This window comes from Leopardus geoffroyi, chromosome B3 (assembly GCF_018350155.1).
Source record: "Leopardus geoffroyi isolate Oge1 chromosome B3, O.geoffroyi_Oge1_pat1.0, whole genome shotgun sequence".
NCBI classification, from domain to species: Eukaryota; Metazoa; Chordata; class Mammalia; order Carnivora; family Felidae; genus Leopardus; species Leopardus geoffroyi.
Window position 1 is genome coordinate 3,942,988 of NC_059337.1, and position 26,388 is coordinate 3,969,375.

At 43.9% G+C, this 26,388-nt stretch overlaps 2 protein-coding genes and 1 long non-coding RNA gene across 5 annotated transcripts in view; 2 read left to right on the plus strand and 1 right to left on the minus strand.

Annotated features, from left to right (window-relative positions):
• BTBD1 (BTB domain containing 1) overlaps window positions 1-13,977 on the plus strand; it is a 42,102-nt gene extending 28,125 nt beyond the window's left edge. The window contains exons 5-8 of the mRNA XM_045448602.1: window positions 3,266-3,458; window positions 9,118-9,205; window positions 11,510-11,656; window positions 12,135-13,977. Coding sequence (XP_045304558.1) covers window positions 3,266-3,458; window positions 9,118-9,205; window positions 11,510-11,656; window positions 12,135-12,293 — 587 coding nt within the window. The 3' untranslated portion in view covers window positions 12,294-13,977. The remainder of the gene's footprint in view (window positions 1-3,265; window positions 3,459-9,117; window positions 9,206-11,509; window positions 11,657-12,134) is intronic.
• On the minus strand, window positions 4,866-21,050 carry LOC123582434. The gene is made up of 4 exons (XR_006704376.1): window positions 21,040-21,050; window positions 6,702-7,050; window positions 6,231-6,422; window positions 4,866-5,054 (listed from the first exon to the last, which is right to left on the minus strand). It is a non-coding gene; the product is annotated as an uncharacterized LOC123582434 (long non-coding RNA).
• Window positions 15,073-25,182, plus strand: CB3H15orf40 (chromosome B3 C15orf40 homolog). Of its 3 annotated transcripts, none has more exons than XM_045448604.1 (4): window positions 15,073-15,229; window positions 15,978-16,104; window positions 18,139-18,266; window positions 19,553-20,459. In XM_045448604.1, exons 1-4 carry the CDS (start codon window positions 15,116-15,118, stop codon window positions 19,646-19,648), a joined length of 465 nt encoding a protein of 154 aa, XP_045304560.1. In that variant the 5' UTR covers window positions 15,073-15,115; the 3' UTR covers window positions 19,649-20,459. The 3 variants fall into 3 exon arrangements, with proteins under 3 accessions (XP_045304560.1, XP_045304561.1, XP_045304562.1); XM_045448605.1 differs by lacking the exon at window positions 19,553-20,459 and adding an exon at window positions 24,978-25,182 and having other exon boundaries at window positions 15,075-15,229; XM_045448606.1 differs by lacking the exon at window positions 19,553-20,459 and adding an exon at window positions 21,550-22,661 and having other exon boundaries at window positions 15,075-15,229.
• Window positions 25,183-26,388: the final 1,206 nt, after the last annotated feature.

Below are 26,388 nucleotides of genomic sequence, written 5' to 3' on the forward strand. Positions count from 1 at the left end.
TTATAATATCCTTTTATTATCTCTACATCTGTGGAGTCTAAATTGTGTCCCTATATTCATTTCTTTCCTTTTTTTTTTTTTTTTAAGTTTATTTATTTTAGAGCGAGCACAAGAGCAGTCGGCAGAGGGGCAGAGGGAGAGAGAGAATCCCAAGCAGGCTCCACACTGTCAGCCTGGAGCCCAAGTGGGCTCAAACTCAGGAACAGTGAGATCATGACCTGAGGCGAAATCAAGAGTTGGATGCTTCACAGACTGAGCCCTTACCCGCCCCTCCCATACTCATTTCTGATATTGGTATATTGTATCTTCTTTGATCAGCCTTGCCTAGTGGTTTATACATTTTATTAATTTTTTCTAAGAACCGACTTCTGGCTTTATTAATATTTTCTATTGTATGTATGTTTTCCATTCCATTAACTTCTGCTTTTTTATTATCTCCTTCATTTGATTTTGGTTTGCTAGGGATTATTTTGTCAGTCTTTGTGGGTTTTTTTCCTTTCTTTCTTTTTTTTATTGAATGTTTATTTTTATCTTTGAGAGAGAAAGATGGACAGAGTGCAAGCAAGGGAGGGGCAGAGAGAGAGAGACACAGAATCCAAAGCTGAGCTGTCAGCACAGAGCCCAGTGCAGGGCTCGAATCACGGACCGCGAGATCATGACCTGAGCCGACATCAGACGCTTACTGACTGGGCCACCCAGGTGGCCTTCACTTCACACGTTTTGATATGTATTTTCATTATCATTTGATAAAAAATACTCTCTCGTTTTCATGGTGATTCTTCTTTATGACCCATGATATCAGCCAAATTTTCAAATATTTGGGGACTTCTCCCCCCAGCATTTTAAGACCCCTGAAATTTCTGTTAAATCTTTAGTTTCTTAGCAGTTTCTTTCTGCTTGGTTTCTTGGTCTCATAATTTTCCCTTGCTTATCATAGCTTAGGAATCAGCAAACACTTCCTGGAGAAATTGTGCAGAAAATGTTGGTCTTACCTCTCTTACCCCCTTTCTGCAGCATTGTTGTCTGGCTGCTTTGGTAGCTTTAAATTCCAGTGTTTGTCTCCTCAGTCCAGTGAGGATTACATGATTTCTAGGTTGCCTGTTTCTGTTTGGCATTTATGCCCTGTGAAGCAGATCAGCAAATATCCCAAGAGGAAGAAATAGTGACAAATATATGGCTTCATCTCAACACATTTCCCTTCTCAAACACTGACTGCCTCAGCTGTTGTCAACTTAAAAATAGCTATTTTATGTATTTCATCCATAGTTGTTCTGTGATGTAGATGATTCCATCCTACAGACCACACTCCTTAGTATTTTTATGTAGTCAAATAATGTTTCTTTTGCTGTTAGGCATATTCTTTTCCCTATATTACCTCTGTATTGTGCTTTTAAAAATGTTTTTATGAAGAATTCCCTTTATCTATTTTGCTGTTGAGTATGTTTGCTTTTTTTTTTCCCTGTCTAGATTTGGAAATTAGAAATTCTGTGTTAATTTTTCCCCCCTCAGTTTTCTTTTTCTTTTTTTTTTTTTTTTTTTTCAACGTTTATTTATTTTTGGGACAGAGAGAGACAGAGCATGAACGGGGGAGGGGCAGAGAGAGAGGGAGACACAGAATCGGAAACAGGCTCCAGGCTCTGAGCCATCAGCCCAGAGCCTGACGCGGGGCTCGAACTCCCGGACCGCGAGATCGTGACCTGGCTGAAGTCGGACGCTTAACCGACTGCGCCACCCAGGCGCCCCCCCCCTCAGTTTTCTTAATTCTCCATTTCACAATAAAACAATACTTACGGCTCATCCCTGTTGGAGATAAGAAGGTTACAGTGGTGTGTTATTCCTTTCAACCTTTGCAGACCACTTGGTGACTGGTCACACACACACACACAACACGTTACGGTGACACAACTGTGGTGGGCCTGGTTCTAGGTCATACTAGGTCGTATCTGATTACTTCCTTGCAGTAGGTATATGGCTCATATCTGAGAACAGTTTCCTGATTCGAAGACTTCTTTTTTCAACTAAGGAAGTTTTATTATAGTTTTGAATTATTACATCGTCTTTTTATTTTAATTTTCTTTTTAATGTTTGTTTATTCTTGAGTGAGCGTGAGTGGGGGAGGGGCAGAGAGAGGGAGACACAGAACCCAAAACAGGCTCCAGGCTCCGAGCTGTCAGCCCAGAGCCCGACGCGGGGCTCAAACCCACGGACCACAAGATCATGACCCGAGCCCAAGTTGGACGTTTACCTGAGTGAGCCACCCAGGTGCCCCTGCGTCCTATTTCTTATTATTAGTTCTTCAGGAACACTTGTGACCTGTATGTGTGTCCTTGCTTTTTATCGTTTTTCCTCACCTGGAACATTTTAATTCTTTTGTGTTATGTTAGTCCTCGTCATTCTGAGAAAGTCACATGGGTTCATCCCCATCTCTGTTGATATTAGCACTCCCAGTTCTGTTCTTTTTACTAAAATGCAGGTTTTAAGTTTTTAGTTGTTTTGTTTTTTTTTTTTCCTTTTTTACACTCTTTCCTCATCCAGAGGCTGCAAATCACTGTTGGGGCCAGGTCTGGCAGGTTGATAGATTAATCTGATGTTTAAAATCAGGGGGTTTTACAGTACTGTCTGAATTTAGGACTTCTAAACCAAATTTCTAGTGTTGTGCAGTCTCTTATTTAGATTGCTTTTACCAGTCTTGTAAGGGATCTGGCATCTTTTTATTAGGAGTGGCATTTATTCCTGGATAAGTTTAAACTGAACGGGCTTTTTCAGAAGCAGTGAATGGGAACACTGTAACATGCGTGACGTGCTGCTTGCACAGCTCATCCAGTCTTAGCTTCTGCCCTCTGCTTTCTGAACGCCAGAAGCAAGCACCATCCCATGTATTTCCCCCTCTAGGTGGGGTGTAGAGAGGTAGCGAGAGCTCTGGCTACCACGTGAGCATTGCCCCCGTAGGGAATGACTCTTCTTCCTGGTGAACAGGTGTCTGTGGTGCACAGGGGGTGGGTGGATAGAAAAATCCAGAGATCCTTCTGCGATTTCAGGGTTTCATCTAAGCTTTGATTTATTTACTAATGGTTTTCACACTTAGGACCTGTTAGGTTAACTTCAAATGGATTTTGAAATCCTTACAATTAAATACATGCTCAAAATTTTCTGCCTCATTGTTACTTTACCTCTTCCAGATTTGAATTCACTTCGTTTGGAGTGTTACAAAGTTAGGGATCGAAATCCAGTCGCTTTTACTAAGGTCACATTTTTATTTCTGCAGGTCCCGCCCAGTCCGGAATTTTGTCAGATCGGGAGGTGGTAAATCTCTTTCTCCATTTTACGGTCAATCCCAAGCCCCGAGTGGAATACATCGACCGGCCAAGGTGCTGCCTGCGAGGAAAGGAGTGCTGTATCCGTAGGTTCCAGCAAGTGGAGAGCCGCTGGGGCTACAGCGGCACGAGCGACCGAATCAGGTGTCTGTCGCGTTGCAGGCGCGGGGGTGACGTGGGGCCGCACCTAGCATTTTTCTTTTGTCCTCATGTCGTGGGAGACAGTTGACCACGTTTTATTTTCTGCTTTGTTTAGTACATTTCTGAGTTGCTACAGGAGTCCAGAGTCAGGAAGATACAGCAGTGTCCTCGCTGCACTGGGAGTGAGGGGATCTCTCAGGAAACAAGTGAACTTAGGGCCGGGTGGGGTTTTCCACAGCACAGATTCCGTTTGGATCTCTACTGCTGGAGACCAGGGTCTGCACCTTCATTAATCACACTTGCTTCTACTGTGTTTAATGTGAGCTTTTTGTTTGCAAAGATATTGCACGGGAGATAGTTCTATGTACGGTTATAAAAGAGTGAAAAATCTAGAATCTTGAGACGTGTGTATATAATCCTGTTGCCCTACCTTGTTTTCTTTAGGCTAAATGTCAAAATAGAATGTTTCAGTTTCCATAAAAGATACCTTTTGGATTTTTACTTATTTATAATAGCACTTTAGTATAAAGCTAGGAGCTAATAACAAGCTTGTTAAAAAACAACTCTGGGGGCGAGAACTCAGAAACGTTGGGTTAAAATGGAAATTTAAAATGCATTTGTGGACTATTTAATAATTACTCACAATGAGAATATCATATATGAAAATTTATGAGATGAGGCCAAAGTGTCACACAAAGAAACAGTAACAATGATCTACTTTTACTGAATAAACTAGAGTAGAAATAAATGGTTTAAGCATTCAACTCAAGTAGCTAAAAAACGAATAGCCAAAAGAACAATAGAAAAGAGAAATAGATAAATCTCGTAATTAATGAATTAAAAATAGAATTAAATCCATAAGTTGGTTCCTTAAAAAGATCAATAAAATAAATAAACTTCTGGCAGAGATAGTAAAGAAAGAAAACATACATTTGGAAATAATAATGGGAATATAATCATATACTAAGGCAGTTTTTATTTTAATTCTGAGTTTACTCTGTGCTAATAAATTGAACATCTTGATGGAATGGATCATTTTATAGGCAAATATAAATTATCAAAATTGACTGAAGAAGAAAGCCTGAATAGACCAGTTACCAATGGAAGGAATTAAAAGTTATCAAAGAACTGTCCCTTCACAAGGTGGTTTTTACAGGTGAGTTTTATCAAACCTTCAAGGAACAGGTCCTTGAGCAATAAAAGAAGAAAATACTTCTTGGTTCGTTATTGAAAGAAGCATAACCCTTATACAGGAGTTTGATAAAACAAGGAAGTTTCTAGATCAATCTCATTTATAGAGAAGAACAACTTCTACGTAAGGTATCAGTGTCTTAAATCTAGCAATACCTCAGAAAAATAATAACTGAGCAAACAGGGTTTATTTGAAGATTGAAAAAATGTATTAGTAGATATCGGAAAGACTTGATGAAATTTCACCTTCATTCCAGATGTAACTACTAACAGACTAGGTCTAGAAGATCTTGAACGCGATTCACTGTTGAAACCTCAGGATAGGGATGCTGGCCGGCACCGTTGTACTTCAGCAGCATTCTTAGAATTCTGGGTGACGTCGTCATGAAGGATAAAGAAATTAGAACCCTGAATATTGGAAGGGAAGAAGTCTTTTTCAGAATTTGCAGATGACATTATCTACATTAGTACCACTTTTCCCTTTTTTATAATAAAACATTTTGTGCTCCCTGTTTAGTAACCCGGTGAAATTCATAGACTGTATACCTCACGCATTGTTTTTGGTCAACATAATGACCTAGCTCTAATGTAACGGAGCAGTAAACGTAACGGAGATGAAATAAAACCCGTCCTTCAGTACGTAGATGCTTGAGCAGGACACCAGGAGGCAGCCGGAAGCACCCGTGTGCGTGCCACACAGGCTGCCGGGGCACGTGTGTTATGTTAACGTGTCAAAAAGCGTGAGCAGCGTTGCTGCCAATCATGTCATTTTTTTTAAAGCTTTCAAATGAAACAGTACGGTCAATCCTGTTTGTTTAGTTTCCAGATTTGCAGCTCGCCTGCTCACTAAAGCTTCTCTGTACTCCCAAATCAATACTTGCATTGCAGCGCTTCCTTATCACAGACCTGAGTTGCCCGGAGGTATGTTCCTATTTGAGGTCGCACAGGTGACCCGCTCCTGAGGAAACGGAGACAGCAGGGGCAGCGCAGTGTAGAGCCAGACACTGGCCCCGGGGCCATTTGGGCAGCTGACCCCTAACCCTGCACCTGTTGGGGGTGGCCTCAGGCGAGTCACTCAACACTTCTGAACTCCTGTTTTCTCTTTTGTAAAATAAGATGGAACCTCCGAGGATGAGTTGTTTGGGGGATTTAAGGTTACAACCCATGTGAGAGGGGGGTGTGTGGGTACGTGTGTACACATGTTCCCGCCTCGTAGGAGCAATGGTTTAGTATCTGTGGCAACTTTATAGAATATAATTACTACAAATAGTGAGAATTGACTGTATAATATTTCCTCTACTTATATGGTAGTAACATCTTGTAAAAGTCACTGAATATTAAAATTGCCATAAAAATTATTGGTTTGTGCTGAAACACTGTGCGATGCTGAAGACTCGGGGACCCTTGCTCTGCAAGGAGAACTGGGGGTTGAGTGTAATCCCTTAATTCCTTCCTGTGCTCAGACGGAAGACACACACTGTCTGCAGGAGTAATCTTGCTTTATAACAATGCCGAAATCTGTAGTTTGTCAATAAAGTGGACTTAGGTTGAGCGCTTGTAGTTATAAACAAGTTTTTCACCTACATGAATTCTGACAGGACACTTGAAAATTGGCTGGGATTCTTTGTTTTCAGAGACCGTCCTGATCATTGCAGTAAATCTTGCTGCCACTGGAACCCCTGAGCCTTTGTGGGAAACAGAGCATGGTCTCCGTGGGGCTGGAACTCTTTTTGAGAACAGTTGATCCATCCCGATGACCTCAGGATCAGTAAAAATCTATTAGAACCAATAAAAGAGAATAGTGGCCATTTGTGAAATGTATATACAAATCCCAGTGATGGTCCTGTATGTCCTGAGAATTCAGTTACACAGACGGATGGATGGTGGTGAGGGTTGTATAGCGATGTGAATGTTCTCAGTGCCACTAAATTGCACACTTAAAAATGGTTAAGATGTTACGTTTTGTTACATATTTTGCCACAGCAAAAAGATACAATTTAAACATGTTTAGATTTTCAGTTACAATATTAAGTAAAAAAAAAAGATCTCACTTACAATGGTGACAACATAAAGGAGCAGGAATAGATTCCGTAGGAAGCAGACAGAACAGCACCTTCATGGAGAACCGGAGAACCGGAGAACCTTGCCTGTAGCCATTGTCTTGCCAAGCTAAGTGCGTGGACTGCAGCTCCCTGCAGGAGTGACGTGCTCTTGGCAGGGAGCATTGGCTTGGCCCAGTTACTCTAAAATTAAGCTGGAAGAGTAAATTTTCTCTTTTTAAAACAGCAGTATGGATCAAATGTAAGACTACTGTAAAGTTAAAGTAAGTTCGTGCCGTATAGGACACTCTACAGAGTCCAGGAAGCAGACTGACCTAAATGAGCATAGAATATGAGGGGAGAAACTTAGAAGATGAGGAAAGGATCAACCACTGGGAAAATACAGTTTGATTCCCTGCTGATATCATCTGCCAATATTTTATCCATTTATTTAATATTAAAAAAAAAAGAACACGTGACTGTGATGCAGAGGAGATAGGCCTCTCTCCACTTGGCAGGGGTCATAATACGACTACAGGTGATCCAAAGTTTTTGTGTCCACAGCCACCATGAAGTCAATAAGTAAATGACAAACAGGACGCTTGCCATAATGGATAGTTACTGACAGAGCATAGCTATATAACGTGGTCTTTCAGATCCACATGAAAGAGACACTCAGCAGCAGAGAAAAATGGGGAAAGAACATGAGTATTTTATTAAGGAGAAAATCCAGTAGACGGTAAATATTCGAGCAAATGTTTTAACTCATTAATAATCCAAGAAAAAAGAATAGAATTTGTCAGTCATCAGTTTGTCAGTGGCACAGAGACATAGAAATACTCACGGTTGCTCAGCATCAGCTAGAAACGATCTTCGTTCCCTGTGGGGTGAACACTTCCACCGGAAAGCAGTTTGATAACGTTTATCTAAAGCCTTAAGAACACGCCTTTCATTTTCCTCAGCAATTCTAAGAATTTATTCTCAGGACATAATTAAGGCTCCGCAAAGTGATTTAGCTGCAAGATTGTTCCTCATGGCACTGTCACATAGTAAAAACTGCAAATAACCTGGATTATCCAATAATGAGAAATCACACCTAGTGGAGCAGTAGGAATCTTTTACCTTTTTAAATGAAAAAGAAGTATTTATACACATATATACAACTGAGATGATTTGTAAAGAACATGTTCATAGAAAAGAAGTCTATTTTCCCATTGCTAAAAGATAGAACTGAGTCTAGAAAGAGAAAGCACCAAAAGCTACATGGGACTTGGAGATGCTTTAAAATGTTCCTTATTTGATTCGCTGCGTTTCTACCCTTTTTCCCCCCCACAGAGAATATATTGCTTTTTTAAAATAAGGAAAAACTATATTACGAATGACCTATTTAAAAAACGTTAAGGTGGTCTTCGCCCTGTGCTGGGAGTGTTAGCGTAGCGGTGGGGGAGTGCGGGCCCTTTGGCCCGCCACACTTCTTGCCCCAGGCAAGTTAATTTCTCTGAACCTCAGTTGCCTCCACTGTAAACACCAGGGGTACGAACAACACTGTGTTAGTCTATCCAGCCATTACAATGATTCAAGGAAATAATTCATGTGAAAAGATGGCCGGGCAGCGCCCGGCACAGGAAGTACTCGGCGTGGCGGTAACAATATTGATCATCGAAGTTGCTGCTGAACATGTGGAGGGTGACTGCTCGATGTGACGGATTATCTCTGATTACGTCTCGCATGCTGTTTGTACTCTCGGTCAGTTTTCCTACATTGGTAAAGTGGAGCAAGATGGGTCTGTTTCTTACCTCCTATGACCAAACTGTTCCTGCTGATTGTTCTAGTATGAACCCTCATTCTGATCCATCTGTGTAAGTTAGGGCTTGGCCCCAGCCCTGCACCACCAGTGTTCTGTTACAGCAGCTCCCCTCACAACTCTTACCCCAGCCTACGGTTGTTGACTGATCCCTTTGTTTACTTTTTTATTATTCATGTCCTCCTTTGGGCTCTAAGCGCAGTGTGGTGCCCAGTATTTAACTGACAGGCCCCTAGTAAGTATTCATAGAACTGGTAAATTGTTACAGATTGGACTTGCTGGGCTCTGGGCCCTTGTATCATGAAGATGTGCAGACATTTGGACTAAGACATCATTAAGATGGTCATTACAACAAAAGTGGGCATTTAGGTTAAATAATTTCCTTTGACTCTCAAAAATGTACAGTACAGAAAACAACTTCTACTTAAGTTCCCATTAAGTTAAATTTTTTTCTAGAAAGAGTTTTTTGGTAAGCAGATGACACTTCCAAGGATATCAAATTTATGACAGTTTTCCTTTTTATGAGCAAAATTTATTCCAGGTAGCACTTAAAAATTTTATAGGCCTTCAGACTATGAATACTTAATGAATTATGTATATTATTTTATATTTGGCTTCATTCTCTCAGGTTCACAGTTAATAGAAGAATCTCTATAGTCGGATTTGGTTTGTATGGATCTATCCACGGACCCACGGATTATCAAGTGAATATACAGGTACAGTTCTTCCTCACTGTTTATCGTCTCGAAATACAACAAAGGTAATTTTATAGTAAGATCTCATTTTGACAAAGTCAAATTTCAGTATAGTTATCAAAGGCATCAGAAGGCCTAGAGAGTTCTGTCTTCACAACCGATGAAAAGCAGTTTCAGAGAATCGGGACTCCTGGGGTCCTTCACAGAAGCATTAGCACACAAGGAGCCTCCCTTCTCCAGGAAACCCCTTCTGTCACTCCCTTCTGCTGCGCATTGACTGTCTAAAAACATCTGCAGGCTGTTTTTCCTGGCACTTTGAACTCTAGGGCTTGAAGCTGTCTAATTTTTCAAAACTACTGTGAACACCTTCTGATTTCCAGTTGTCTGACTATACCCTGCCTTAGTCTTTAGATCTGTTCCACCTCAGCTCTTAATCGGGAAGAACGTTAAATACCTCTCTCATTCCCTTCAGTAGACCAGTATTCTCCCACTATTTTGACAGTCCACCCCAGTTAGTAAAATTGTTTTTGAAACATGTCTGTGCTGGACTTGTGTTTACAAGCTGTACATACACAATACTGTGCTTCTATAGTAAAACACAAAGAATAGAAAAGGAAGTAAACACTATTTCAAACTTTTATCGGTAGAAAAACACTGCCTTCTCTAAAACGTTAATATTTTATTTATTTTAATGATTTTATTTATTTTTGAGACAGAGAGCATGAACGGGGAAGGGGCAGAGAGAGAGGGAGACACAGAATCTGAAGCAGGCTCCAGGCTCTGAGCTGTCAGTGCAGAGCCTGACACGGGGCTCGAACTCACAGACTGTGAGATCATGACCTGAGCTGAAGTCGGACGCTCAACTGACTGAGCCACCCAGGCGCCCCTAACATATTATTTTTAACAGCAAAAACCTTGGTGAACTTTGTGTGCAAATTTCATCATTAGCGGGGTGCCTGGGTGGCTCAGTCGGTTAAGTGTCCGACTTCGGCTTAGGTCATGATCTCACAGTTCCTGAGTTGAAGCCCCGCATCAGGCTCTGTGCTGACAGCTCAGGGGGAGAGAGAGAAAATCCCAGGCAGGCTCCGTACCATAAGCGCCTGGCGCGGAGCTCGAACTCAAAATCGTGAGATCATGACCCGAGCCACAGCCAAGAGTTGGACACTTAACCGACTAAGCCCCCCAGGCGCCCCATTGCTGAAATTTTCTAATTTGATTTTTACAATATCCTGAGGAAGAAGGCAAAGCAAGGTTTCCCCCAAAGTAAACAATAAAACTGCAGCTCAGAAGTGTAGCGGTTTGCCATGGATTAGATTTCCACAGCCAAATCCTGGGTCTCCCTACTTTATCCCAGGACACCATTGTGCTGTATTTTTTTATTTAAGTTTTTTTATTGAACTGTGATATACATGTAGAAAAGTGCACATATTTGTACATGGTGCGTAAGGCTCGCTTCTCACAAGTGGAGTGCGTTGTGTAGCCAGCAGCCGATCAAGGAACAGGCCGGTAGAGCGCCCCGGGAGCCCCCTTGTGGTCTTCTCCAGTCACTGTCCCTGCGGAGGTGATCTCTGCCCGGACCTGGCACAGCATTGATTGTTTTGGCCTATTTTACTGTTACTGTTTTTATCTAATGTATGTGAACAGACAGGTCTGTGAGCCTCTGCCTCTGCACGTGATGTTCCCTCTCATGGACCTTTGTACCTTTGTACCTTTGTAACCCGGTAGGCCCTGGCTGGAGCTCTTCCAACTCTCACTCCTTCCTGGCAAAATAAAATTCTCATCTTCTGCATTGCTCTTTTCCTGCCAGTTCTGCACTGCACTGTCGCTGGACACGTGTCTAGTGACTGGAAGCTCCTTGAGGGCGTGACCCTCAGTGTCTGGCACAGATTATGGAACTAAATTGAAAAAATGGGGTTTTCACATTTTTAATATCTACATACCTGAATACTGCATTTCAGGTCATTTTAATTTCAGTAAGTAACATTTAGACATAGGAAATGCTATGGGAATTTCCTAGCAGCAAGACACAGGCTAGCAAGGAGGAGAGGCCTGTTTTCCTCAGGTATCTAAAACCCAGGTGTTCTAAAAACCGGTTCCCCGGGTTGGTGTCTCCTGGGCAAGCCCCTGTGTCCTGCAGCCGAGTCGCGGTTAGCTGGCATTCCACCCCGCCCCCCACCCCGACCACGTGTTCCAGCCATCTCTGGTGGTTAGAGAGAAGTAGACAAGACTTACATTCTACTGTTCCTAAGGGCTCCGTGGGCTTTTCTGTGAAACTTTGCTTCAGTTGATTTCGCTTAAGTGTAACTTGTCTTTGAAAAATTACAGATCATTGAATATGAAAAAAAACAAACCCTGGGACAGAATGATACCGGATTCAGTTGTGATGGGACTGCTAACACATTCAGGGTCATGTTCAAAGAACCTATAGAGATCCTGCCCAATGTGTGCTACACAGCATGCGCCACACTCAAAGTAAGAGCCTTCCGGAATGTTCTCGACGGTGAACTGGTGGGTTTCCTCTCCCATGTTACAGAGAGTGTGTTCTCCATAGAAACGGAGAGTCACAGACAATAAAGCCTTCAGGAAGAAGGGAAAGAAGGAAGCTGGGAGCTGAAATATTCCACTGCTTGGAGAAAAGAAGCTCTGCTCTGACATGGTTCTTTATAAGCAGTAGCCCTTTGCTTGAGTAGGAGATTGAATGTTTGACAGAAGATAAAATAATTATTTTCTTAAAACCATTTCCCTGTTCTCTAAAAGCGGAGTTCTACATTATTTTTAATCATTAACTAGTTTTGTAGCAAAAACTCCATTTTTCATGAAGTGACATAGCATAAAATTTCATACAAGAACAGTAATGAAATACAATAGATCATGAACCTAATTAAAACACCACATTAAATTGAGTGCTTGTTAAATGAAAATTACTAACGAACCTTTTGTTCTCATTTAGGGCCCAGATTCCCACTATGGCACAAAAGGATTGAAGAAAGTCGTGCATGAGGCACCTGCTGCTGGCAAGACTGCTTTTTTCTTTTTTAGTTCCCCGGGCAATAATAACGGCACTTCGATAGAAGATGGACAGATACCAGAAATCATATTTTATACATAATCCAGCATTCTGATACATCTTGGCTGAAGACTACCATACAGTCTAGTCTCAAAGGCCTATAAAACTGGCCACAAAAAATAGTCTGAATGTCATGAATATTTATAATTGTGAGATAAGAAACATTTTGGTTTCTTAGAGGAGATGAACAATATTGATTTAAATCTCTGCATGGTTTAAAAGCAGATTTTCCTTTTTCTTATAACCTTAGGGAAAAAGAGAACTGGGTGTAACCTTAAAAAAGCTGTTTCAGCTTTATCTTGTATAATTTCATAGATGAGCTGACTCATGGTCTTTCCACAGTTTTATAATTGAAAGATTCTTGTTTTAGACAGATGGTTGTGTCGTCGTTTTAACTGTTGTGAGGGTTAGATGAGATGGACTTCTAGGCTTATCTATTTTGAAGATTACATGAGATGAGACGGGTCAGTATTCCTACAGAATTCCTATTAATTCAAATAACTGATTTCAGAAAATTAAGAAAACTGACCTTATATTTGGAGTTTTGAAGTATCTGGTTGTTAGCATTCATAATATTTCTAGAAGCAGGCCTAATAAATGCCCAAGAACATTTTCAATGCATTTACAAAAAAGGATATTTTATAATAGTATAGTCATGTGTTACATAGTACAGCTTTAAACTATAAATGGGAGTTGGTACAAATTCACAATAATGTGATATAAACAGAGGATCTAAAGGTATAGTCTAGGACTGGATTCTTTATCACTAAGGTGCACCACTGCACTTGTTGGTAGCTGTCCGGGGGATGGTCCTGAGGATGCCCGAGACTGAGATGGTGACTGGCTACACGGGCATCAGTTCCACATTGTGGCGATAATCTAACACAACAGGAAACTGAATAAAATACTAACCTTTCTGACAACTACTTTGAAATTTTAAAGATCTCCAACAGCATCACTCCTGCTGAAAAGTGTACTTTCTGTCACCGACACAGTTCTACCCAGGAAGTAAGATATGTTTCATGTTTATACCTCCTTCGTGTCACAGGTTGTAGCCGTTTTGGGAGGGGATAGGAAGTATACCTGGCAGAATAACATTTATATACTTTTTTATAAAGCAGAATTTTTATATAAATAACATCTTTTTCCCTTGAAAACGATTATCTTGTAAAAAAAAAAAAAAAACACCCTATGTGTAATTAAGATCTATCACATAGTTTGGGAAGATGGTTAAAAAATCACAATTCTTTAAGTAACAGCTTAAAAAGAATTTTTTCTAAATAATAGTAATTAGGACAAAAAATTTCACCTAAAATAGTACTTCATTTTATATTTTCAAGGAGGTAGTGATGTGTGTCGGTGGCAGAGGTCTCAAAATCGCTGAAGAAGGGAAATTTTTCTCTGGTAACATGATCATATGGACATAAACCTCAGTTAACTGGAATATCTATGGAATGTGTCGTTCTGGTTAATTACAGATTAACTAGCAGGCACAGATTAACCAGCTGTAGTAAACATTATGGAAAGTACTTCCACCTTAAAGTGTGGAATAGGTAAGTAAGTTCATGGTTTTTGACATTAGAGGCATTTCAAGGGCTTTTCAGGTACGTTGCACTGAACAAGGATTGTAACTGAAGGTGCTACAGAACGTACAAGAACCGGAACTGTTTACGGATCTGGGACATCCCCTGGAATTTTTAAAAAATAAATATTATCCTTGTATTTATTTTTTGGTCATTTGTCTTTTTCTTCCGAAAGTTGAGTGTAACCGCGTTCTGGAACAAGGTTTCTAGTTAATTGAGGTTTTAACGTTATTTGTAAGGAATGGAGGTATTTATTGCAGCACAAAATATGAGCGCCTTGCTGCTGCCTTAAAGCAATGCGTCGGAACCGCAGCAATGACCGCTGTTGCCTCTGTGCTTCTTGGACCTTTTTTACTGGCCTCAGGGTTTTCTCACCTGTTCTAATCTCGGGAGGGGGAGAAGGAAGACTTGTCGTGTGAGGACTGAGTCCCCGCTGGGTAGTACCACTAGCAGCTACCAGAGTGATTCCCGTGTGCCAGGCTCTGCGCTGAGTCCCTGCCACACGTTCTCACTTGTGTCTCGCGTCAGGCTGCGGTAAGTACTAACACCCACTTCACAGGCGGGGAAATGTCACGTTTAACAAGGTCGGTAAGGGGGGAGGCAGGATGAAAAGCCAGGTCTCTCCCTCCCGAATATCCGTGCCCTGACCCGCCGTGAGCTCGCTGTCCCACTGCCGTCTGGCATGTCCGCGGCAGGTCCCGCGCCTCGTCCACGGGCCACGCTGCAGCCCGCGGTCTTTCCCAAACACCACGGGTTGGCCTGCGCCAGCCCTGCCTCTGCCCACTTCTCCAGTCTCGCACATCCCACACCAGAATGTGATTTCCTCGCCTCTGACACGGTGGAATCCTCAGCGCCCGGCACAAGGCAGGTGCTCCATCGGCACGTGGGATACACCCCAGGGCTGAGGCCGCACGAGGCTCCACGTCCACTTGTGGGCCATGGGAAGCAGCGTCCGCATGGTGGTGGCAGCGGGAGCCACAAGAAACCTGCCCCGGTGCACTCCTTGCCTCACTGCGATCCTTTATTCTTAGGAAAGAGAAGAGCAGAGGTAACACAGCCTACCTACCTGCTACGTGTGCGGAGCCGGAGGGGGGCGGGATCCTGGTCTCCGTCTCCAGGGCCACTTTCCAGGATGAGGGGTCGTGCTCCCGCCGGCCGGGAGGGGTCGCCCTCGGGCCGGAGCAGAGGCGCGGGCCTGTGGGGTCGCTCCCGCCGGCCGCGCGCGCAGGCGCGGAGCGCTCTTCCGGCGCCGCTCCGCCTCCGCCCGGCTTCCCCGCGGGGATGCTGCGGCTGGGCCGCGGGCTGAGGCGGCTCGGGTCGGGACGCGGGGCTGGAGACTCCGGCCGGCTCCCTTTAAGTGCGGAGATGCCCAAGAAAGCTGGTGCGACGAACAAGGCCAGTGGCAAGCCCCGTGGCAGGGGAGGGTGGGCGGCGCGTGGGAGAGAGGCGGGCCCCGCGGGTGGGCGAGGGCCGCCGGCAGCTCGCGGCTCCCCGAGACCCGTCTGCCGGCTCTGAGGCCGGGTTCCCGCGCTCCCAGGGGGCCCGCCCCTCACGCAGGCTAGGCGCCCCCGCGGTCCCCGCCCGGCCTGCGCCACCCGGCGTGGGAGGCTCGCGGCGGCGCCCCCGGCCCGACCGCCCTCAGCTCTGGGTCCCGGGCGGCGGGGGCTGCGCTCCTGGCGGGCAGCCGGCTGCGCACCTGCTGCCCCGGTCCAGGCATGGGAGGCTGTGCTAGAGAGCTACCTTCGTCGTCCCTTCCTCTCTCCCCAATACACACACACACTTCCGGCCTAGTTGGTCGCGGACGGTCCTCACCTCGGGCTGCAGGGGATGCAGAGATGAGTAGTAAGTGGTGTCTGCGCCTGGAGAACGGGGGATACAGCGCAGACGGTAGGAACCAGCACTCAGGTGTGGAAGCCAGAGTCCCGGCCCCCCAAGGCAGCAACAAAACACTCCGTTGGGTTGATTGGAGGGCTTCGTGGAAGAATTGATTTGGAATGCTTGGAAAACCTTTCCGGGTGGCCAGAAATCCCTGGACACGACTCATTCGTCTTGGTTAAGGGTGAAAGGGAGTAGAGGAAGGATCAGATGTGCGGAAACATATTTTATAGCTTGTAAAGTTGTAGTGTGGTCGTTGTCGTTTTAGGGTAAAAGCCAGACCAAGGAGCCAGAGACACCACTTCCTCCCTTAGGTCCTGTGGCAGTTGATCCTAAAGGTTGTGTCACCGTAGCCATCCATGCCAAACCTGGTTCCAAACAAAACGCTGTAACAGGTACATCTGGCCCCGGGGGTGGGGGTCACGAAGGGGCTGGGGCTGGGGGGGGGGGGTTCTCCTCCATCCTCCCTTTGCCTTGGTTAGCGGAAAGTTGGTCTGTACAGTCAGGGTTTTCATTTTCGTGATTGGAGGCTTCTCCGTTTTAAGATTCTAGATTCTAATGTAAAAGTGTAAGTAAATCCAGTGTCAAAAGTGAATATATGATATTTACAGCATGCCAAGTGAGATGAACTGTTGTGTATTTTCTTTTTTTTTAAATACGGTGTTTTGAAAAGGACACACGCGGAAACACGTGCAGCCTAGAATTACTGCGTTTGTCCTATTTCAAAACTGGAGACATTAGCCAGAGAAAGAAAGAAGAGACATTTTGGTCGAGTTGAATGACCATTGGCCCAAGGAGGAAGAGAAAACCTGGTGTCTGAGAGTCCTGATCATCAGCTCCTGTGTGGACTTGTTTTAAAACAATAAAGAACTTTTCTGGGCCCAGTTCTTTTCATCTATGGGAGGAGATACTGGACTAGGAAGCTTTCAGGCTATTCCCTGGAGCCCAAAAGGTGCCTCAGGGGTGTTTTAGGTGGACAAGGGGAGGCCAGCAGGCAGCTCTGTTTACATTTATTTTAAATGCTGGGAGCCCAGGGGAACTTCTGTGGGTGCAGAGCCGGGGAGGCGGGGAAGGGCTGTATTCCGAATGAGAAGTCTGAAAACTGTTGATCTGAATTATTTTGAAGGTCTTTTTTACCTCTAAAGCTCCTTCTTTTTTGTTTTTTTGTTTTGTTTTGTTTTGTTTTTACACTTTGAAAACAAGACCTCAGAATTGGGGTGCTAGGCCGTGGTTTGTGCTAGTGGCCGTGTTAGTCTGGCTGTGCATGGGCCGCACCCACCAGGGTCTGCCTTTTCTGAGTAGTTGTTGTGGACCCTGTCTCGTGTCAGCATACCATGTTTCATCGCGTCTGAGATGCCATCAGCTAGAAGGTACACAGGTATTTTGTGTACCAGCAAGACAAAATCCGTACGAACACTTGATTTTCCGTCCGTTGTGAGACGTGTCTGGATTTGAAAGGTACTAACGCAGCGCACGGTGGAATTAGAATTGGTGACAGGCCAGGAGGCGGGCTGTTGTACGAGATTCTGTGGCCGTGTGGTTGACACAGGCAAGGCGTAAGCATGTGAAAACGCCTGAGAATCCCTACGTGGGGGACCAGGTTCAGCCCACTTGAGAACTACTGTGAGAACTCCGCTCTCGGAAGGACAGTGGAGGGCTGCAGGCGGGCCGCTCTTTATAGAGGCTGTGCTGATGGGGGTCACGGCCACTGTGCAGACTGGCCCTGGAGTTCAAAGCATGTAGCCAAACGGCTTTGAGTTACAGCATCACTTTATCACCGGGTGACCTTGGGCACATCTTGATTTCGGTTTCCTCGTTTGTAAACTGGAGATAATAATGGTATGAATATCTTCTTCGTGAGGTTCTTATGAGGATTAAACAAGTTAATATCTGTGAAGTCCCTAAAACACGTGTGCCCTCAAGTTACCGTGCGCAAGTGCTGTGTAAATGTTTAAATGTTGCACCTTAAAGACATGAAACAGGCATTTCACGTGAGCTGAACCAGGCCAGTCCTCTCCTTTCCTGAGCCCCGAACAACCTTGTCCAGTGCAGTGAGCTGCCTCCGTCCCGCTTCCTTTGTGACACTGCTGACCCAGCCTGACCTTGCCTTGGGGTTCGTCCTGCCACCCCACGCAGTTTCCAGTAGCCTACATCCAGGACACTGCCCGGGGTTCTGAGCTTCTCTTGATCAGCAGGATGGGGGTAGATGTAGACTTTCTGTGGATTTCTTTCCCGAAGTGGTGAGGGCTTATTTATCATGTTTGTGTTCCCTAAAGCTTGAGTAGTTTGCTCGTTCATTTCTTCGTGCAATAGTTATTCATTGGAAACCTACTATGTGCCAGGTGAATGCAAACTCTTTTACAAAATAGCTTCACCTCTTGAAGAAAAACAACTCCTTAAGGGTCAAGTCCACACTGATCTCATTCCAGACTTGACACCTGAAGCTGTGAGTGTGGCCATTGCTGCGCCTCCGTCGGAAGGAGAGGCTAATGCCGAGCTCTGTCGCTATCTTTCCAAGGTCTTAGAACTCCGCAAGAGCGATGTGGTTTTGGAGAAGGTAGGTCTCTCTCTCAAAACAGTTTGATTATTACATGTCAGATATTATTATGTTAATGCTGATTTTTCTTTTCCAAATCATTGAAAAAACTCTCATTCATTTCATCACGAAAATATGTGAATTCTGTTTAGTTTCCTCCATTCCTGCTGCCTCAGCCCTTACTCAGAGTGACCACGCTCTGTATGTCTAGTCCTTAGTTGCCACCATCTCGAGCATTTTCCTCTTTCCACATGTTTTCCTGTATCTGCTGGCAGATTGGTTTTGTCTCTTCTTTTGTCATCCTTCTAAAAATCTGAAAGGGTTCCTGTTGCTTATCGTCTCCATTAGCAAGTCTGTCAGGTATTTCTGGTCTCCCCACGTTATCCTTGCTCCCCGGAAAAGCTGATTAGCAAGAGAGGCCAGATGAAGTTATTCACACGACGGGTCTGCTCTAGGGGTAGATATCAAAATCACCTGGCATTGATTTCTAAAACACAGGTTCCTGGACATCTCTAGACTTACCGAAATAGACTTGGCAGGAGTAAGACCCAACCATGTTTATGTTTCTTAAAGCTCAGTTTGTTTTCTCGTGATACACTCTCTAGATCTAGGTCCCAGCTGGCATTCAGAGTCCTTGGTTAATAGGCTGCATCTGAAAATTCTCCCATCAGGCCACTACCCTCCATACATCCTCCTTGTGTTGCAGGAAACTCCTGACTCTCTGCCAGTGCCCTGACATCTGCCTGAAGGGGACTTCCCACTCCTCTGCTAGTCCAACTTCTACCCCTAGAGATAATCCCTGCTCACATTTTACCCTCTTTAAAAGATGTTTCAAAACGAGTATTATAGCATTTGCTTTTCGTTTGGAGTTTTCAGAAATGTGGAACAGAGAGAAGAGCAATTTGTTTGGAATTATTTTTACACAAAGTTTATATAAAATTGCAATATTCGTTTTGGTAATTTAAAAAATAATTTTAACTTTTAATTTTGACAAAGAAGTTATTTAAAAATAGAGCATTCTACATCTGGACTCTATTCATTTTGAAATTGTAATGCCAATTCTTATTATTACAGAAATTGATACATGAATGTAAAATCCCTAGATCTAGAGTGCAAAAATTGGTAGGAAGGTGGAATCTGAGCTAATCTGTGTTGAAATCAGAAATGACCGGGAGAAAGCGATGGCTAAGCTGTCAGGACAGCCCCAGGCCACCACGCTGGCCCCATGAGGACACTGCCATGATGGGTGCCTCTGAGGTCTGCTGTCTCGGGGGTTATCCTGACACCATTTTCTCCTTTTGGTCCAGGGTGGTAAATCTCGTGAGAAAGTGGTGAAGCTTTTGGCCTCCACAACTCCAGAAGAGATCTTGGAGAAATTAAAGCAGCAAGTGGAAAAGAAATAAAAGCCAGTTTTGAGAAAAACACATCCTTGGAAAGCTTTTTTATTTGCTATTAATGGAGAGGCTGTTAAGTAAGAAAATATATTTCAGTGCACAGAAGAACATGGAAAAAATACATGTTTAACAACAGAACGCAAGAAATAGGAATTTAAAAGTACTCTACGTTCAATATAGATTCTAAAATCCCTGACCCCAGCTTGGAGTATGTTACTCTGATTTCGTGGCATCACAAAATAAGAGAGCTGGAAAAGTTGTTTAAGATGACCTCACTCAGTCCGTTTCGTTCTGTGATGGGGGTTCGGATGTCCCGAAGTTGAGAGAGTTCTTCGGGATCTCATGGCGCAGGGTGGCAGCTGGAACCCGATCCCTGGACTCCTGGTTGGATGCAGTTCATCGTGATTGTGAATTAAAGTGCTATTTCTGCAGCCACCTCAGGGTTCCGAGGATCGCCTTCAGGTCCAGCTCACAGGTGACAGAAGAAAACCTGTCACACTGCTTTGTGCTCTTAGTTTGTATTTTAAAAGGTGTATCTAAATACGAAAATGCTTTCTGTGTCTTTTTAAAACTCTGTGGAGCATTTTGTGAAAAAGTAAACAAGAACAATTAAGACTTGTAATTTCGGGGAAGTCACTGACTTTTCGTCCTCCTTGGATGCTAGCTGCAGTCTTCAAATCTGGTATTTCTGAAGACTCTCCAGAGAGCCTTAAGAGAGGAGGACCTGGCAGCTATTCTCAGTATTGGTAAAGGCCTGTCAGAAATCATATGTATATTCAAGCTTCAAAAGCGAGTAATAAAGATCTTGTTTTTAAATCTCTAATGCAAATTATAGTGATTTGGTAAAGGTACATAATTTCATTACCTTTGCCGATCAGAACCAAAGCAGTTGTGTGCTTTTGTCCAAGTACCTGAGAAAATGCACGGGGAAACAAGAATCTTTAAAAATACAAATTCCACAAAGAAGGAACCATAATAAAAATTGTTGATGGTGAAAGGGCTGGGAAACAGTCATCTGGTCAACTCTTACTCTGTGGATAGGAACCAAGGAGAAGGTCACGGTCAGTATTAATGGCAGAGCATGGGTCCCACTCCACGGCCTTCTTTTCTAAGCCGTTATGTCATACTGCCTCCAGATGTGTCTCCCTTGGACCTGGCCTTGGCTTAAGAACAAGTAGCAGAAACCCAACTCCATCCGGCTTACGTGATAAAGATTCACTGGCCCGATACCTGGCAATCCAGAGGCAGCAGCTCAGTGTCATCATAAAGGACCCACTGCAGCTGACAGCGCCCGCTTCGGCCTCGTGCCCACTTGGAGGCAAAAAGGCAGCAGCCCTAGGCCTCACGTCCACGTACTGCCCCCCGCCCCCCCCCCCCCCACCGGCAGGAAAAGATGCCACTCGGAAGAGCGGGCCCCCGCTCGGCTTCCCCCCACTCCTTGGTGGTTGGGGTGGGGGAGAACCAGAGGATGGGTTGGCACCCTCGTGGTGTTTCAGGTTCCAAACACATAGGTGGTTCCTTAACTGTAGTGCAGAATATAAATGTAAAAACCCAGCGGGGCCCCCACTACAGAATTTTCAAATGCATGTGACTAGGGCCTAAAAATTTTAAGAAGCTGGATTTGCAGTTTACGTCCAAGAGGTGGCACCATAATGCAGCGGCAGAAAGCCGCTTCGTTAATCTGAAGTGAGCAGTGCTAGTAGGAAGTCTCCGTAGTGCCCGCCAGCGTCCCACACTCTTCTGTCTGGTCTGGGAGACGTTTCTTAGGCTTATCCCCTCATTCCCTGAGTTCAGTTCAGGCCAGGGTGTGTGAACTGCCCTCTACTCGGCTGGGTACTCAGGAGTCTGGCTCAGTGCTTTAGTGGAGTCAGCATGGTCTTAAGTGTCTCCCTTAAATCTGCCGCTTTCAGAAATCCCATTTAGTTGGTGATTGAAAATGGAATTGGGCTGGAAAATCAGCAAGGAATTCATTTCGAAACAAGATGCCAATTTATTAATTTGAGTGAAGAACACACCTGCCAAACAGACTGTATAGTGGGATCCTCCAGCGAGAACATTCTGTCACTTTGGGAAGTCTCTTGACGAAGCCAGTCAGCATCTGAAGAGTGCTTGGAGAGCCTGGGATCAGAACCAGGGGAGGGAGGAGGGCGGAGCAGGGAGCTCTGACCATCTGCGGTAGACCCATTCTGTCTCCTCAGCCCCTCTCCTGGGACAACTCTGGACACTGATGCTCCCTTTTTCCAGGCTCTGAGAAGACCACCTACTTCTGCCCACGTGGGCTGTCCTCAGACAATCCTCAGAATTCAACTGATACGGTTTTCAGCATTTTCTAATCCTTTTCTAGGCGTGTGCCACAGGATCCATCTAGTCCCCTTGCTGTTAGAGTCAGCGGGGGAGAACCCCAAACTTGGCAGCAGTTTGTATAGACTCTGTGGTCACTTCTACATGAAGCTTCTCCACGATGTGGCTTTACTGTCACAGTGGCTTTCACGTGGTTTCAGAGCCTTATGTTTCTCTAGAGATACCTGGGTGGGTTGGAGAGCCGTGGAGAATAAGGGAGGGAGTGATGTCAACGGGACTCCAAGCCTTTAGCCCTCTTCCAAAGCTGTGCTGTCAGTGTGGCGGCTGCTAGGCACATGTGGTTACTGAGCACTTGAAATGTGGCTGATCAGTTGTTTTTTTTTAACGAAAGCATCACGGAAATAAAGGCCACGTTGGAAACACAAAAAAGGTTGAAAATACGGCATAGAATTTGGGGGGCAGGATAGAAGGAGGTGAGCAAAGAAAGGAAAATGTCAGATCTAGAAGTCAGGAAGGGGCAGTCAACAGACATAACTGCGGTCCTGAAAAAGAACCCCCCCCCCCCAAAATGGAGCAGAACAAAGATTTCAAGATAAAATGAAGAAAATATTGAAAAAATAAAATATGAATTTAAGGAATAAAAGGTGCAGTGTCCCAGGGGAAATACGGACAAATGGTTGACAAGGAGATACAACCTAGTAATGTTCTCTGACTTCAAAAACAAAAAAGCCTACGGCCATCTAGACAAAAAGTTGAAGGCCTAGGAAGGGAGGGGGGAGACACACACATGTACACTCCCATTGCTAATGGGAATATGAATTGCTACAGTGTTTTAGAAAATATGGCACTTATTAAAAATACAGGTGTTTTAATCTAATAATCCTACTTTTTGAGAATGCCTCATAGAACACATAAAAACGCCAGAGTATATGGGCAAAAAAAGGGTAACAATCTAAGTGTCTGCCTGTAGGAGACTCCTCGTATAATCAACAGCAAATCCATACTGTAGAGTATTATGCTATTAAAATTAGCCTTTAATCTATAGTTACTGACCTGGAGCGATGTCTATATTGCATGAACAAAGAATAATGTACGTGTCTGTGTGTGTGTGTGTATGTGTGTGTGCACGCACACACACACACACATATAATCTGTAATAAAGGAAAAATACATATCTAACATATATATTTGGGTGGGCATGATAAAAGAGAAGTGTACACAACAGGCCATGACCGCTGGGTGAGCGCAGATCCTTCCTAGGTGTAGTGTTTCACTTTTTTATAACGTTTATTATTTTGTATACACACTGAACATATATAATGAAAGAAATTTTAAAATGAGAAAAACAGACTCAAATGAAAAAGCTCCGGCCTTTAGCAATGAGAGCAGCTTCATTTATGTAATTCAGAGCAAGGCGGGAGGGCCTTAGGGAGCTCAAGGCACGGGTGGTGGAAAAAACCATGAGATCATCATCACATCAGCCCTGAAGCTGTCTCAAGAGAAGCTGCTGAAACACGGAGAAAATCTAGCTGGTAATCGATACACAGGGCTCTGTGGGCCCTTAGGGACAGGAATGAAAACACCAACCGAATTAGCCTGCCAGCCCATGGAGACATTGGCGAAGGACCTGCGAGCTACACCTCTTGCACCCACGTCGGCCCAGAGGTGCCCCACACCCCACTACTACTTCTGGAGGCACACAGCCAACACGGACTCACAACCTGCAATGTGCCCAGCCCCGTGATGCATAGCGTGGAAGTGCCTTCACTTAGTCCTGCGAGGGGGCAGTCCGATGACATGTGAGCCGTTTTGATGGAAGACGTCCTCATCACTAACCTGCTTCTGCCATACTGTCCCGTAAATCTAAAGATCTGGGGTGGTATTACCCACATCTCTTTTCCACTTTTCTGCACTGAGGGCACTGATAACCAGCTCCCCAGATCACTGCGCCTTGTGGCTTCGACAGTGTTCCAGGGGCTGAAGCTAATTCCTCTTCATCTCTGGCACATTCCTGATACCATGTAGCCTTATTGATGAGACCCATGCGGCCAGCTTGACCCGGGGCCGTTCTCTCCCAGAATGTCCACGGGCTCAAGGATCTCTGTCACTGTCCCTATTTTCCTCAAAAGCTGGTCCTAGTAGAGGTCTAGACTTCTGGAAAGGAGGAAGTACTAGCTCAAGTCTACCGTGGAGTCCAGTGGTATAATCTATTTGAATCTAGTTGTTTATTTGGCTCTGTAATTAGGAGCCAGGAGAAATCTTGGTTTAGGTAATTCAGAATACAGAGAATATATGTGAATTCTGAAGTAGTAATCTGAAAACTAACATCACGAACTCCTACCAATGTCAAGAGTATTTACTCCTGTTGGCCTTAATTCATTCTAAATTAAAAGCCAGAGGACTGTAAAAGCGCACATTTCTAAATTCATAAATAGAGGAAAGACACTGAGGGACCCATAGAATTAGGTTTTTCACACAGAATTAGCCACAGCCTATTTAGTATTTCAAAATCCTTATCTATCTCAAATATGCTTCTTTGGTCAAAATACAAGATACTGAAAGAAATCCCAAGTAAGGTTTTCAGTGAATGGTTTGTGATAACTCAATTTGTCTAACATTACCAAAGGAAGCACTTTCACAAGTAATCTTTCCAACTGATTGAAGTTATTAAGTGGTACAAGTTGCCTCAAGCTGGGAGTATATTTCCCACATTTCCTAATAAAAAAAAAAAATTCCCTTTCACTATAAACAGTGCTAATTAAAAGAAGTCAAAGGCCAGGGGTACAGATTTCCATACACAGCGAAATCTTGTTTGGGTTAAATGAATCAAACGGAATAGGTCTGGGAAAATTTTAAAGGTGTTAAAATAACTGTATTAGTTTTAGAAACAAAGTGTAGGGCTTTTATTAGAGTTCAGAATTATGATATCAATAATCTTCAGGGCCAAGAATCATTTCCTTCCATTTTAGTATTCTAAACTTAAAACTGACATTTCATTACTCTCAATTCTGTCACGGAGTTCTGTGTTTTCCTTTAGGCGAATCAATTACAAAGGGAAAAATTACATCCTGTCTGTTGAACATTATAAGGAAGGCAGCTTTGAAATCCAAAACCATGCTAGAAGTCTCACCAGATCTCTTTTTCCTATCTGGTTTCAAGAACTCAAACTGTACTCGGAGCTGTGGCCGATGGTTATTAGTACTCTGGATAACCTCAAATCCCTCTAGTACTCAAGAAAGAAAATAAAGGGGCTCCTGGGTGGCTCAGTCGGTTGGGCGGCCGACTTCGGCTCAGGTCACGATCTCGCGGTCCGTGAGTTCGAGCCCCGCGTCGGGCTCTGGGCTGATGGCTCAGAGCCTGGAGCCTGCTTCCAATTCTGTGTCTCCCTCTCTCTCTGCCCCTCCCCCGTTCATGCTGTGTCTCTCTCTGTCTCAAAAATGAATAAAACGTAAAAAAAAAAAAAAAAAAAAATTAAAATAAATAAATAAATAAATTTAAAAAAAAGAAAGAAAATAAAAACAACCCCTCCATCTCAAGTCTCCAGCAAGCTGGTCTCAGTCAGTATTAACCTGATGTGCTTCCATCATCAGCATTAGACGTTTTAAAATCAGGGATTTCCAAATAGCAAATGCTACTAATTTTTAGCTTAATGTTTGTATACATTTGATGTTTGAAATTTGTTATTTTCTGAAGCATATAATTTCTTCTTTTGCTAGTTCGTGTATTAATTCACATAAGAATCACAAGTCTTCACTCGCAGTGTCTCCTGCTCTCCCCCATCTTCTGTCAGTTACTCCACATGCTTCACAGCCGTGCTGTGATTCACCACTCACCGCGTCCTTCCCTCCCGTTGACGGAACGAACGTTTATGCGGTACCGGTTACGTATCACTGGGGGTGTAATGGTCACAAGCTCTCATTTCTACCTTAAGCCCTTGTATGTTTGCTCACTTCTTTTCACGATCACCCTGTGAAGAGTAGCAGGGTGAGTGTTCTCCTTATCCTGACAGGGAAGCGAATCAGCTCCAAGTGTAAGTGATTTTCTCAAGGTCACACACCTTGTGAGAACAGGACTGGAAGCCGGGACTCCTTCTGCTAATGCTAGATGCTGTCAACAACAGACGGTCTATTCGAGATTAATTCCATTTGACACGATTTTAATTCTTCTCACTCTTAAATTATCCTTTTTTAAATGTTCCTTTCAGTCTCTCCCACATGAAGCAGAAACCGTGTCTATTATTTCCTCTCAGTTTTAAGCATATAGGGGACAGGCTAATGGTGACTGCTGTTTAAAAAAAAAGAAAAAAACCCACCACCATATAGGCTACTCTAGCAGAATGCAGAAATAACTCGCGTTAAAAGGACTCCCGTTTTCAAGCAGGGCTGAGTCTCAGGCCATCTGTGATCTTACCGTACTAGGATTAAGAGATTTAAATACTATTAGAAAAT

Coding starts and splice junctions, on each gene's coding strand:
- CB3H15orf40 (XM_045448604.1), top strand. CDS start 15,116: ATGCTGCGGCTGGGCCGCGGGCTGAGGCGGCTCGGGTCGGGACGCGGG. Junction 15,230..15,977: donor AAGCTGGTGCGACGAACAAG/GCCAGTGGCAAG, acceptor TTGTCGTTTTAG/GGTAAAAGCCAGACCAAGGA. Junction 18,267..19,552: donor GCGATGTGGTTTTGGAGAAG/GTAGGTCTCTCT, acceptor CTTTTGGTCCAG/GGTGGTAAATCTCGTGAGAA.